This window comes from Calonectris borealis, chromosome 3, assembly GCF_964195595.1.
Source record: "Calonectris borealis chromosome 3, bCalBor7.hap1.2, whole genome shotgun sequence".
Taxonomy (NCBI): Eukaryota; Metazoa; Chordata; class Aves; order Procellariiformes; family Procellariidae; genus Calonectris; species Calonectris borealis.
The window spans coordinates 56,749,338-56,764,003 of NC_134314.1; the positions used below are offsets into that span (position 1 = coordinate 56,749,338).

The 14,666-nt window shown below is 39.6% G+C and overlaps 1 protein-coding gene across 2 annotated transcripts in view; it reads right to left on the reverse strand.

The window, feature by feature from the left end:
• Positions 1-14,666, reverse strand: part of CEP85L (centrosomal protein 85L) — a 160,075-nt gene that overhangs the window by 100,584 nt on the left and 44,825 nt on the right. For both annotated transcript variants that reach the window (XM_075145740.1, XM_075145739.1), the window contains exon 2: positions 9,004-9,165. In XM_075145740.1, coding sequence (XP_075001841.1) covers positions 9,004-9,165 — 162 coding nt within the window. The remainder of the gene's footprint in view (positions 1-9,003; positions 9,166-14,666) is intronic.

The window sequence follows — 14,666 nt, forward strand, 5'->3', positions numbered from 1 at the left end:
AAAATTACATTGTAGCACTCAGGCTGTGAAAAAGGGTCACAGATTCTAGGTACTGTGAAGATAAACCAGAAGCGACCTTTGCAAGCAACATGAGAATGTGATGGTGTGAGAATATGACCATCAGCTCCAGGAGCTTTAAAAGTGTCTAAGGACAACAAAAACATAGAGCAGAGGAAGTATTTAATACCACAGCACACAGGTGCCTGGGGTTTCATCTGCAATTTCTTCTTCAGCACAGCAGGAAGATGAGATTATGTTTACTGCACACTTTCTAAGGACTACAATACTCACAAAAACTAACATCTACATTTAAAGAAAAAAAAATTTAGGAGAACTTCTAATTACTATAATATTACCTAAAACTGGAATAACTTACTACAAAGAATAAACCAAGATTATTCTTATAGATTAACAAATCCTTTTAAGCTAGACAGTCCTTGTTTTTCTAGGTTTATTCCAACCTCTGCTCATCTCAAATTACATATCCTAGTTACCTCTTCAATCTGAATGAATGAAAAATACATGTGTATAACTTTTTAACACAATTCCTAAAAAAGACAAAGGACCTGTAAGAAAGCAAAAAACCTCTGTAATTAATTGAAAGACTGCTGATAGCTGTTGATAGCTCAATGTAACATAAAAAATACAGATCAACTCCATCATCATCTCAATTCATAGTTTTCATACGTTCAAATTTGTCAAGTGCACATTTAAAAGACACTTTCTAGAATGAGGGGTTGTTCCCTTTCAGTGGCAAAGAAGTGACCTCTGAGTAGCTGACTATACTTCCACACTGCAGACTTCCATGGCTGCAGCTGACACAAATGCAATCATTGGCATAGCAAAATCTTATCTGTCAGCCCTTTAAAAGGAAGCAAAAAAAAAACCCCAGAAGATTTCTTTTACCATGTTTGCATTGGGAAAAACCCGCACCAATTTTTCTTCTAAATTTGACTGGGTAAGAAGCATTTAAGATGGTGAAAAGAAAAAAAGCACAGTGACAATAATAATTGCTTTAAAAACAAAACAGTCACAGTTCTCCAAGGAATTTAACCTATCAAAAGCAACGAACTTGCACCTATTCTACCTGAAAATTAATAGGCCAGCTGTTACCAACCATCACTCAGGTGAGGTTACTGCAAATAAACCCCCCAGGAGCAGACAGGCAAGCATTCTTGCAGGCTTTTTTTTTTTTCCCCCTTTGAGGTTACTGCAAACAAACCCCCATGAGCAGACAGGCAAGCATTCTTGCAGGTTTTTTTTTTTTTTCCCCTTACCAGTCCCCACAATTCAAACTGTTTCATTCCACCCAAAACCTGGGCTAGCTAGTCAGTCTTGTCATTTGCTGCATATTTCTCCCTTTCTCATACAGACACATAATTCCCCTAACCTGGAGAAAGTCAGTGGTGAAGGAAGTGAGATCGAGTAACTACGCTTCACGTAAGAGTGGTCTCTGCACATTGTTCTTTCTCACTTTCTATACTGCCAAAACTGATGTAAAAAGTCCATCTGACTTATCACAGAAGCCCACAGAAACACAAGTGAGGTCCTGAAAAAGGTTCTGTTTAACAGGGAGCTTTTACATGCTACTTCAGAGGTTTTTTCCAAAAATTCCTTATCACCAGTACACTGAAATCACAGCTAAAATAAAGGATGACATTAAACACACTAACTGGACTTTACACTGGGGGGGAAGGGGGGAGGTTTTATCTAAGGTAGAAACAGGTCTGTTGAATAAAGACTAAGAGCAAAGCATAAGCCCTCCAGAAATAGGTAGTGTTGTAAAACCGTTAAAAAACAGGGATTTACAAACCTTTCTGTGGGCAGCAGCAGCAACAGGTCTTTTCTTGCTCAGCAGCAGGCTATAAGTAACTCACTGCCTACATCCCAAATGACTACAGTCTATCACTAAGTGCACTACTTTGTCTGTAGTGGAAAGGCTTAAAAAGGAGTCCTGTGATTTTTTTCAGATAAGGCTGCAAATGCTACTTGAATATGTACATGAATACTGAGTAGCTACAGAATGTTTCCAGTGTTCATACAAAGGTAGTTTAAGGCTCGAAATGTTCCTCTCTTTTGCTGTTCTGAAACTGATCTCATTCTTGTTTGCTTCATGAGATCCTAAGTTACAGAGCTGCTGAATGCAGGCCAAAGAGTTTTCTTTGACATTAACAGTAGCAAGGAAAAGTGCAAAGTCCTCCATGAAATCCCTCAGCAAAGATGTATGATGCTTGGCATGCCCAGGTCTCATGATACTAAACTAAATATAGACAAGATCAGTGTATCATGCTCCCTGTTTTCCCATCAGAACGCCAGATATCCACCACACTCCAAAAACACAGATTAGAGGACATACTAGAAACAACTCCCCGAGATTTCACCTGAGCATGATGCAAATTATATGGAATAAGGGGCAGAGATTGTATTGGGTTTGGCTAGGACAGAGTTAATTTTCTTCATAGCAGCCCCTATGGTGCTGTGTTTCACACCGGTGACCAAAACGTGTGTCGGTAACATACCAGCGCCTTAGCTATTGCTGAAGAGTACTTACACAGCATCAAGGTCTCTGCCACCCCAGCGAGGGGGTACAGAAGAGGTTGGGAGAGGACACAACTGGGACAGCTGACCTGAAATACCGAAGAGATTCCATTCTATATAATGTCACGCTCAGCAATAAAACTGGGGGGCAGTTTTTTTCCCGAAGTATTTGTTGCTCAGAGGCTGGCTGGGCATCAGTTTGCTGGTGGTGCTTTTGTATCACCTGATTTTTATGTTTTTTCTTTCACTTACTAAACTGTCTTTATCTCAACCCACAAGTTTGGGGTCTTTTCCTTGCTTTTGCTCTTCTGATCCTCTCCCCCATCCCACTAGGGGAGAGTGAGTGAGAGACTGCATGGGGGCTTTTACCTGCCAGCAGGGGACAACCTCCCACACCACCTCAAACATGTTCATTCTGATATAACTCAAACAGTGACATAGCTTCCAAAATAGCTAGAAATAACTTTTTGCACAGTACCAAAGTGAATGCTGCCAAATCCTAAGTAAGCACAATTTATTTTCACTGAGTAATTTCTGATTAGAACAAACAGAAGTCATCTTTCTAAAAACCAAGTACTGATTTTAGCTGAAGGCAAAATTCACCAAGTTCATTGGGCAGAACACTCCCACTAGCTGGAGAAAAATCCTACTAGTATTTTTTATGTGAGGCAAACTGAGCATGTGCATACCGTGAGCTTGTTTTTATGGAGAAACTATCATAAAAGAAGGCAAAGTATGAAGTTAAAAGCAGCATCTATGTTTCTCTCTGCAGAACATTCACATGTAGAACTAGTGAGTGCCTTTAGTTTAGTTCAAGCCAATTTCAAATTCAGAGTACACAGGTTCACACAGGGAGTATGCTACTGTCATTTGAAGCAACTTTCCCATGTCTTATTTTAGTGGAAACTTACTAGCATCATTTTTTCCTATCCATTAAATCCTGGAAATAGGTTACTAGAATTCTGAAATAATCCGTGTTTAGATTTTGTTCAAATCCTACCAAAAAAACCCTCAGAAAATAAACAGCCAAGCTCTGATCATTAATATTTATATTCCCCTCAGAAATATAGACACTTCCTTCTAGCAAGGGATGACAGTACCTCTTTTACAAGGAACAGAGTCTAGTACAGGCCTAAGTGAAATGCACATTTCTGATTGTCAGGATAGATAATATCCAAGTAACATAATAAGGCTGACTCACAGAGGGCAGGACACTGCTTCACAATGTGAGACTTGGCAAACAGGGAGGAAGGAGACCAAGGAAGAATGCCTCAAACATCATTATTTTCTAACCTCCAAATAATCGAGCTACTTCACCAAACTTATGCCACTACTTGCCAGGATCCAAAGGCATAAAGATTAACCTCAATTCAAGTAAGTTCAGGGACTTCTCTGAAAATGCATCAACTTCCAAAATTACTGAGCACAGTAGACAATGAGCACAAAGTGTATCGCCAGCCCTCAAGATCTAGGATCCTTGTGCTATTGTACCTTCCTGACATCAAAACTGACAGCGCAAGCTAGTATTTGACCTGTACACATTCCCAATCCTATTATCTTTAGCAGCATGCTAAACAAAAGAACCCCCCCAAGATACTCATAATTAGATTTTGTCTCCTGAAATCCAATTTCACTATATTCAATAGCTATATTTATTAACTTTTTTTCCTTCAGCAAAAAGCCGGGGGCGGGGGGGAAGGAGTATTAGAATACCATGCTCGGGACCTGCTGGAAGAAGAGTGCTTGAAAAAGCAAAAATCAAGTAACTTTGGAGCTGGCTGTACCATGTTTCCTGGTGTACCAAGAAACGCTACAATTAAATTGAACTAATGAGATTTTTTTAATCAGTTAGAAAGGTAACATATTCCGTTCAAAATAAGAGACAAGAGACTCCCCTGGACCTCATAACATTAAAACAAGTTCCTATTCTATCAGTTAAGCGTTCCAGAGAAATCATATCTATACAAAATGCAGTGACAATATATCAAGCATGCTGCATCTAGTCCACAATACTCTCTGAACCACTACTTGTGATACTCCTCTCCCAACGGCAACCTCTATATATAGCTATGGAACAGAGTTTTAAAATGTGAACAGACCACACCTATTCAGATTTCTATATGAAAAGAGACACAATTACTGATCCATCTTAAATCAACATTTCTACCGGGGGGGTGGGGAAGTAAGTTTTTTTAAAAAAAGTTAAACTAGCAGAACATCAACTCCCCAATAAAAAAGAAGTAACTCTGATCCTCTGCATCCAATCTCTCTCTTCCAGGAAAGCAACATTCTACGAATTTTCATGCCTATTAATTTGCAACCAGAAATGGTAAATCAAGAATCCTATTTAATAATAAGAGAGAAAGATCGGCTTTATAAGGAACTTTCCACTGCACCGCAAGCTTATCTGATGGAGGAATATGTTTTCACCTGCAAGAGCCATGGGCCCTGTATCTTGTCACATCAATATCTAGTTCTTATCCCTCCTGTCCAAAAGGCAAAACTCAGAATGTGGACAGGGAAAGAGCTCTGCTGAGGTTTACAGCCCATTTAACTTCTGATAAGACATGGATGCTCTAATTAAGTAACACAAACAAAAACAAACAGTCTCAAAAATGCTTAAAATGTAGACTTCATGCTTCTTATGTAAATGGTACTGAAAGAATGGTTATGCAGAGACTGATGGATGACTAGCATAGATGTCACAATGATTATTTAAAGCTGTAAGTATAAATGCTATTATTGCTGATGAAGAATAGGAAACATTGTGCTTCGTGAATGCGTTGCACATTTCCATGCAGTATCTCTCGCCTTTTTCCCAATAGACATTCTAAATTGTAAAAGAAGCACTTTAATCTAGACCATGCTTTTTACATAGACAGAGGATTACAGAAGTCAGACCTCAGACATTTACCATCATGTTTTCTACATCAAAAGAATTCTAAATATTCATTTTACAACTCCTTCTGAATCTGCTTCCATTTGAAAGACTTCCGAGTTGCACAAAGGTAAAACACAAGATCCTGTAACTGAAAGTTTTCAGAACTTTATACCTGCACTTTTTCATTACAAGAGAGGCTTTCTTCTGCCACCCACCTCCCCTTAACCTTGTTTCCTCTTTTAGCTTCAGTTCTGAAATAGTATCAACAATCTTTTAGTCAAAGTCTGAAGTTTAAGAGGCAACCTCTATGTAAAGACATACACATAGCTGTTAACTGTGTGATGTTGGCAGCTATCTTTTGTGCCTATAAGCATAAGCCACAAACGTTACATCTACCAATTTTACAGTTGCCAGTGAGAAGGAAAACAAGAACAAGAAGGTTCAGATAGTCTTCACTGATAGTTGATCAAACCTTTTCTTCCGCACAATTCATCCTGAACACAACCTCCTACCCTATCAGAAATGCAGGAACTTTTCAACAGTTTCATAGGGCTCCACATTTCACTTCCACCATATTTCTTAACAGAGAACATGAGATTTTTTTTCTGAAGACGAGCTGCAAGAAATGCCCAAGAGTAAAGTATTCAGTCAGACTTGTACAGGGTAAGTTGAAAACAGTAATAATAGAGTTGACTTACAGTAGAGGTAAGTTTAAAAAGAAACGAACCCGGAAAAGACCATATCAAAATCTTTTCCTCCTGCTCCATACAGAATACAGTAATTATTTTTACCTCGCTCAAAAGCTGATCTGAATCCAGAACCACTTACTGACAGGAAACAAACAAACCAACCAATCAACCCAACCACATTTTAGTGGTTTACTCAGATAAAAATGCTTTTTTACATGACTCCTTAAATTAAGAGCACTCTGAATTAGAAATTGAAGATCTATTCTACCCAGACTAACATCCCCACATCTACAATTTCTAAATTTCCCTCCTCAGCTATAAATTTCTCTCCTCAGCTTCTCCCAGTGCAGATGAACATTGCTCAACTTCAATAATGAAACTCAACTAGTCATTTCATTTCCTAATTTTCCTACCTTTGCACAACACAATAGGGAGACAACAAACTGAATACATTTTAACATAAAAGATTTCTCTTCCTCTTGCCATTGTCAAAACCCATCTCCCCTCCAAACCCTATAGGTCTGAGCCAAACACAAGAGCCACTTGGCACTATTCTTTAAAACCCGCACTTTCAAAGAGAGCGAATGCTCCTGAAATGAAGGATAAGAAGATGAATTTAGAGGAACATTTAAGATGCAAGGAAAAACAGAAAAAACACTTTTAAAATGCATCTGAACTCCACTCCCTGCACCAGCGTATTTACTAGTAACTATGTATCCGCACAAATGAATTCACCTGCGACTTCCAGAATTAAAGCAGATGTTAATTCTGAAATTAAGTTTTTGATTTTTAGTAGGCATAATAGAAAGGAAATAGTAAAGCCACATTTCATTCTCTGAGCATTGTTAAAAATTGTAATGATCTGCTGACTTGTGAAAAAAATTCCCCTCTGAAAAATCCCCAAGGGCTTCTTCCCAAGCACCACATTGAGAGCAGATGGCCAGCATCAAGTCTGCAATTACCAGTCTGGCCTGGCAGTCCCATAGACCACAATGATACCCTTTTCTTTTTGCGGATGCGGGGAGGGGGCAGCTTGAGAGATGCAGACAACTAGGTATGGCAGGCAACAGCACTTTCCACTAAAAACATATGTATACATTCAATTTCCAAACCTTTCATATGCTCCTTCCATTAACTTTCATTTTACATTTACGTTTCCCTCCATTTTCTCTTCTGCTACTGAAAAGTTTTTCGAACAAGGTGGCAGGAAATCAGGTACATTAAGGATACAGTACAACTGACCATTGTCAAGCACTGCCAGAGGCACAAACTTCATGAACTATCTGTTGTTGCAATTCTTCCCTCTTTAATTTACTTGGAGAAACCCCAAAAAGCAGCTTGTAACAATGCTCTATTAAAAGCATGCAAATGGACAGAGTTATTAGTTAACTGGTAACAAATGCCTATCAAACTTGTGATTTTATCAGTGTGCCATCCTTTCCCCCCTGCGCCCACGAGCAGTTGTTCTGTTCTCCTCTTTAGCCAGGGTGACATCTGATGAGGAGGTGCTGTTTCATTTCCTCTCCTTCCTCCCACCCCTCAAATGGGGAAGCCCTCAAAGGGGGGGAGGGGAAAGCATGTTTTTAATTCAAATGCTGCATGTTAAAATACTGTGCAACACTTGGGTGAGTCTGATTGTAAATCTATATATATACACACCATGAGAGAGCTTTATTCCCCCTACATCTCTTAAAAAAAAAATTAAAAAGAAAAAGCAGTAAGGCTTCTGCATTAATAACCATTTACTATTTCAGTTTTACACCCAAGAATTTGAGTATTTGACTAAAATCTTTATTTTGCCAAAGCCAGTAAAGGTTTAGAAATAAAAGAAAGCAGAAAGCTAGCTATGAGAACTCTCCTATGGAGTTCCTTTCCAACCGACAGATGCAACAGGAAGAGGGTGGAAAGGATTTTCTCATGTGCAAAGAGGCCTGACAGACTCAACTCAGGCATTCAGACCTCTCCCCAGGAATGCTCAGCCCCCCTATAGAGACTTCTGTCTCTCACATCGATTCAGCATTCCTTACTCCATTTCTACTAACTCCTCCTGTTTTTCCTCATTTCAGCTACCCCTTTTGAAAAATTTACCAGGCATAGAAATGCACTGGAGAAAAGTACATCACAGTCCCACTGTCCTTACCTTAGTCTTGAAACTTGTACTGGGAAATAAGGCTGTGCAAGAAGAAAACCTCAAGCCTTACTACCGCCTAGTCTCTCTCTCATTCAGGCTTAATTCCAGTGACACATTCCATAGAGAAGGTGCCAGTGTTATGCACATGCTACCTTAGAGGCTGAACCCCTCACTGAAAAGATCAACTTTGAGCAATCATGATGTAGTCCAAGCTAAGTTTTGACAACCTTTAGATACTGTTAATTTTCCTTAAAGATCTTTGACTATGTGTCAAATGCCATGCAATAAAACATAAATATATTTCCCACCAGAAGAAAGAAATGAGAAGACAACATGCCCCATTTTCCTCCCAGCCCCAATGAGTACGCTTTCTTTGCTGACACACACCATAAATACCAGAAAGCATTGTCCTTTCATCAACTCCCTCAAAAGTTCTTCTGCTTTTACCATTTGTTTATTAAGTGCTGTAGTACGGGATATTACTTCTCTGTATAAATCTGGCACTTCTTGTAACTGCAATTATCAAAAGATCTAACACAAGTACCGGCTTTGTGGCAGAGAGATGCAAGTTAATGCACACAACTCATGCAGAAGTAAATTAATTAAACCTCACCAAAACAATTACTTGGTCCAGCCAGGAAAACAAAGAACTCCATGTGCTCAACAGCTTTGGAAAAGTACCATTATTCTGGGAAACATACCTTTAAAACATTTTGGATCGTTTCCCTCTCAGAAACATCCAAAACTTAATAACGTCAACTCACCTTCCACACTATCAGAACAGGAGGTACCAATCCCAGTGTCCCCGCTGTCGGAAGCTATACTGTGTCTTCTGACAGGATTGCTTTGACTGCTTGATGAAATGGTTGTGGACTGCCACAGGGATTCAGTACCAGGTAACCATCCCACTGAGGAATAATCTGAGCCTATAAAGAAGGAAGCCAGAAGTCTGTCATTACAGATACAGTACAGAAGTCAACAACAAAATACCAGTCAAGATGCAAACTGAATCGCATGTTTCATAGTTCAGGTTTGGGCCAGACTCTGCAACAATGTTTTGGGGGTATTTTTTTAATGAAAAATTTGCTAGCATCCAAAAAAAAATCCAGTAAATACATTTTTACTATTTAAAAACGTAACCCTTAAACCATTCTTGCACTAACTTTCACAAGATACTTATCATACAATTCCTATCCTAGAATTGATTCTCAACTCACTGCAGAATTTTGCATTGCAAGCGTTTAACTACAATCAGATAGATGAACAAATTTTAGGACAGAAACCAGCTGAAGATTTGGCCAGTGAAATAGTCATTTCCAACTGTGCATAAACCACATGGCCTAGGTGATAAAATAAAGCCAGCAATGAAGTCGTTATATATCTAAAGTAATTCATTACGTTTCACTATTATCAGTGGTTTTCAGTTATCAAAAGACAGACTACCAACTCAAGCAGGCACATAGTAGCTGCACACAAGCTACGACTGCAAAACATCTATCCATCCAGTGGTTTGTTTCATTTCGGTTATTTTTTTTATTTCAATAATTGTTAAAATATTGTATTTTAAAGCACAATTCAGAGCAGCAAATAGTTCCTCTGTTCAAGGAATTTTTGAGAATGCATGGCCTACTTTATAGTCTCAAAGGCAAATACACCACAGAGTACAACCCCAGAGGACCATCACAATTTCCAATAGCCAATATCTAAATCTGAGCATTGTTTATCGGTAGAATACTGATCATCATGTTCGCACTCCAAACCAGCAGAGCCACATAAAGAGCCTTGGAAAAAAGCACAGTCTGCTCTTGATTTTATATATAATCACATACATACACCCCCTCTAGCAGTTAGCTTTGCATAACACTTTCAGCAGGAAATGACTCATGAAGAAGTATCAGTTCACATACAATGTCTCTTATGCTACATGTGGTTATTTTTAGGTTATTTAAACATTTTCAGCGGTGTCCATCCAAAGTCGTAACAGCAATTTGCCTCTGCAATGACATCTGCAGACCATTGCTATTTCCAGCTGTACTTGTTTCCCAGTAAATTAAATAGTTTAGAAAAGGATGTAAAAATGAATACATATGTGTGTGTGTATATATATCCCCCACATATATATGAATATATACATAGTCCCCATATAGCAGCCAAATCACTGGACCTACTAGCCAGAGTGATAACAGCTGCTTGCCAAGCCACTTGTAAATTGAGGAATACAGTACACGTTCCTTACTGTATGCACTATTTGACTGTAACATGACTTTCTGTAAGTAGGTTCTTGGGGGTCTTAGATATGCCTGTCCATCTCATTTGTCTCAGCTTCATTCTCCTTTGAGGTTATGGCCTCTTCTTCCCTTTAACACACTTTCCTATCTTTTCTCATTGTCTTCAGAATCACTCAATTCTCCTTCCCTTTCTCCTTCCTTCTACTTTAGCCATACCTTGTGCAATGTATTCCCTTCTCTTCCTTAAACTTTTTGCTTTTCCTCCCCAAAGTCTCTTAACTCTTAATTATTCCATTGAATAGCTTTCAAGTCCAAGGGTGAGGCAGCAGAACAGAAGACCAGAGGAGCCAGACATGAATGCGACTGCCCTTGGCTCACCAGTCACACCCTGTAAGGAGGTCCCAGCCAAGATCCTAAGCGAATACCACTCCAGGTGTCATTCTTTACACCACCCTCCCTGTGTCGTCATCTAACGTACTGAAATGTGATAGTTTCACATATAGCTAGTGGGAAACCGGGACATTTCTTCCTCTCCAACCACCAGCACATTTTTGCGCTGGCTGCTTTGGGAACAATAATTTTTCCGTCCCACCATCTAAATAGGTCTATTTTCCACAAGAGTTCCACTTCATACTTCTTAAGCTGTATCTAGCTGTTCCAGCAAGAGTGAAGTCGACTTATGGGAGCCCAAGCTAATTAAGTCAGAGACAGTTCTGATTTAGGAGACATTTAAAATACATTTATAGAAGAGAAATTTAGTTCCATTTACCCTTTATTATGCTGTTCTCCACAATACAACTCTTTGGTGACATTTCAGCTTTTATGGCATTAAACAAGTGTTAAAAGAAATGCAGCAGATAATGCTACCACTACCTCACATTAAATCAACACAGCATTAAGTGTCAAACTTCAGATCTCTTGGTTAGAAGAAGGTTCAGTATGTGAACCTATAACCATCCATATGCAGCCTCCCCCACACACAAAAGGGAGAAATACTTTTCACTTTGGTGGAACTTTGAGGAATAAAAGCTAAAAATACCACAGAACAATAGAGTAACTTAGATAGGAAAGGTCATCTACTCTAACCCCCATCTCAAAGCAAGGCTAATTAGATCAGACTGCCCAGGGCCCACACCTCCAGGAACACAGATTCCACAACCTCTCTGGGCAGCCTGTTCCAGCATTTAACCACCCTCTGTGCAATGATGAGACGTTAGGAGAATCTTCTGAGCCTCTTGCGTTCCAAACATATTGTTGCAATATATCCCAAAAGATGCAACAACACAGTGCAACTAGACTCGACAAAAAGGGTTAACATACTAAAGGGGGCAGACAGTCATCCCCATCGGGATCTCTACAGGTACTGTAAGTTGAGGAAATAAAAAGCATCACAAAACACCCTCCTATAATCTATTCTCAATTTTACACCTACACGCAGACAGGTTGGGGACACACCAAGCCCCAAGTGTGGTGCTGAAGCACAGGAGGACTTGCTGGCACAACACAGAATTAATGCAACACTTTCTGGAGCACCTTTGCATCCAGGGGCAGTTCAGCATTTCTAAGTCAACTCATGAAGCCTGATTCTTGAGCTGGTAGGGCTGAGGAGGTAAGTGCTTAAGAGGTGGTAAGTACACATCCATACCTACACACAGATCAGCATGAGGCCAACAAGAGTTTATTAGCTTTGGCTCAGCACAGGCCTGCCAGATCCCATCTGGCTCTCCAAGGAAATACTGAAGTCTCTCTGCATGGTGCTCTGGGCTCCAGAAGGGTCTCTTCATGCAGGCGCTCCCTCTCACTGCCTCTCGTAACGCACAGCTGGCTGTGCACAGCAGGAGTGCGCCCACAGTGCCGTCACTAGGATCATGCCTTTCCCTTACCGCCATCCTGTACACAGAAGCACGGACAGGGACTGGGATGGGGTGGAACGGTCTTACTTTCTCTCTGACTGGGCTTCTACTGTTCAGGAGTAGCCTCTGCATTTAAAAGGGATATGTCCCAAGAAGCAGAATTGCTTTAGAATTTGAATAGGTAAACAGTATGAGCTTTTTAACCTATTTTAGACATGCCAACAGAACATGGTGGCACATGATCACTTCAAGAAATGCTTTCACTTTGCCTCCCACAGAAGTCTTGACATTAAAGGTGCTGCATTTTTTTTTTAAAAAGATAGCTAATGACATATTCCAGGAGACTACACTTTTTAACGTTTCATGGCGCATCCGCATCATTTTTTTGCCTTGCTGACCTAATGGTGATTCTCCACAATAGAAGGCCATTACAAAAATAAACTGTCTACATGAAAAAGAGCTTTTCAAAGCTAATTGAACCCACTCCCATAAATGGCCAAATAAAAGCAAACAAGATAGTAGAAACAGATTCAATAATTAAGTCCCAACAGTAAGTCATGTGTATCCAATTCAAAGTATCAGAGAGCAGACCCCCTCCCCATCGCTGAAGGAAGGTAATTACACAAGTTGCAATAAGGGAATGTAACGCATAAAATAAGACCTTATAGACCTCATAGTCCAAGTCATTATATAAAAATTTGTTTATTATTTTCATTATCTGAAACTGACCTTCTGAGCCAAGTCCTGAAGAATTACCAATCGCTATGCACCCTGTTATATGCTTCCTATCTCCTTTTCAACAGCTCTCTGTAAATATGTAATGTTTATGCAGCGAACAGCCTACACTAAAAGAACCAAGCATAAGAGGGGGAGAAGATACACAGGAGTCCCTACACTGCTCAGCTAGCACACCTGCTTTACCCTGCTGCTCTAATCTCAAACCTGCCAATCAACAGCTAGTGTCCATCTGCCCAAAATACAGAGTGGGGCAAGAAAAACAAGCAAAAATTTCTGATACATATTTGTGCTGCTAAATTGTATATTACCATCTGACTATGATCACTCGTACCTTCCTGGGTCAGGAAAATCTACCTTTCATAGGATTTAATAGAAGAGAAAGAAAAGTAGTGTCATCCTACCTGGCTGTAATTTCCAACAACAAACATGACAAAATACATCCAAGAACCCAAACAAATCTCAGATGGAGCCTTGTTTATACAAACAGCTGACTGTGTCCTTGCATTCAGTCAGTTAAATATACTGACATAGTGCTGTGTTTCCAGCCTAGGCATTTAAAACAGATCAGTTAACAACTATATATATAAAGTGAAAGAAGTAGATTATTTATTAAAAGAGAACAGTTGTTGAAATTTCACTCCACAAAAACATGTATCTTTTTCTGTGTATTACAGAACACTGTTAGCTACTGCTGGCAGGAAGGCACCTAGTTAATTCTGGATCATTACCACTCCTAATTTCAGTGGCATGCACAGATCCCACATGATCTACATATACAAAATAGTAACACCACCGTCTTTATATTTGGTTCCTAAAATACCTCTAACATGCTTGAATGTAAAAAGTATTATTTTAAGTGACAGCTATGATACTGTTATTTTACCTAGATGTTGAATGGAAAGCAACAGCAAAAGACTTAATTGGGTTTCACAGCAGATACATCCTTACCTAAGGATACTGATTTTTTGATTCCACACGATGACTTGACACAGATTAGGACCAGAAGTGAATCACCCGTGACAGCCAGTGTAAATTTATACAGCCAAAGGATTCTGAAGGGAGCATGTCACTACAGTACTATCAAAACTGACAACTACACAAAGCTCATCCTAGTCATCACGGATGTGACCAGGCTGTACAATGATATTTCACGCCACAATGGCACTGAAGCCTGCCTGAAGCTCTTTCAGCCCAAACATACTGCCAAAGTTATTCGGTTCACCCTCACCAACTTTACCCAAAACCCTACTAATTACGCTAGAAGATCATACAATAGCATTTTGAAAGAAGTCAACCCACTTTCAACCCAGTTCCCCTACACCTACTCGTACAATCCCCTGACATTGCTAACTTACCCGGTTGCAACCTCTCCTCCCCACTCCTGCCCCATTCTTAACAAATCCTTCAAGGTTTTGCAGCCTCTTTTGCACTCTCTCCCTGTCCCATACGGCTAAGTAACCACACATCTCTTCAAAAAGAAAAGTCTACAAACAAACCCAGAAATAGTCTTCCAGTGACCTGTTTGCTGTACTGTAGGAATAAACTTACTTCAGGTGGAAAATGTTTATGTTTACTCATCATACCTGCAAGACCATTACTGCTGAAAGA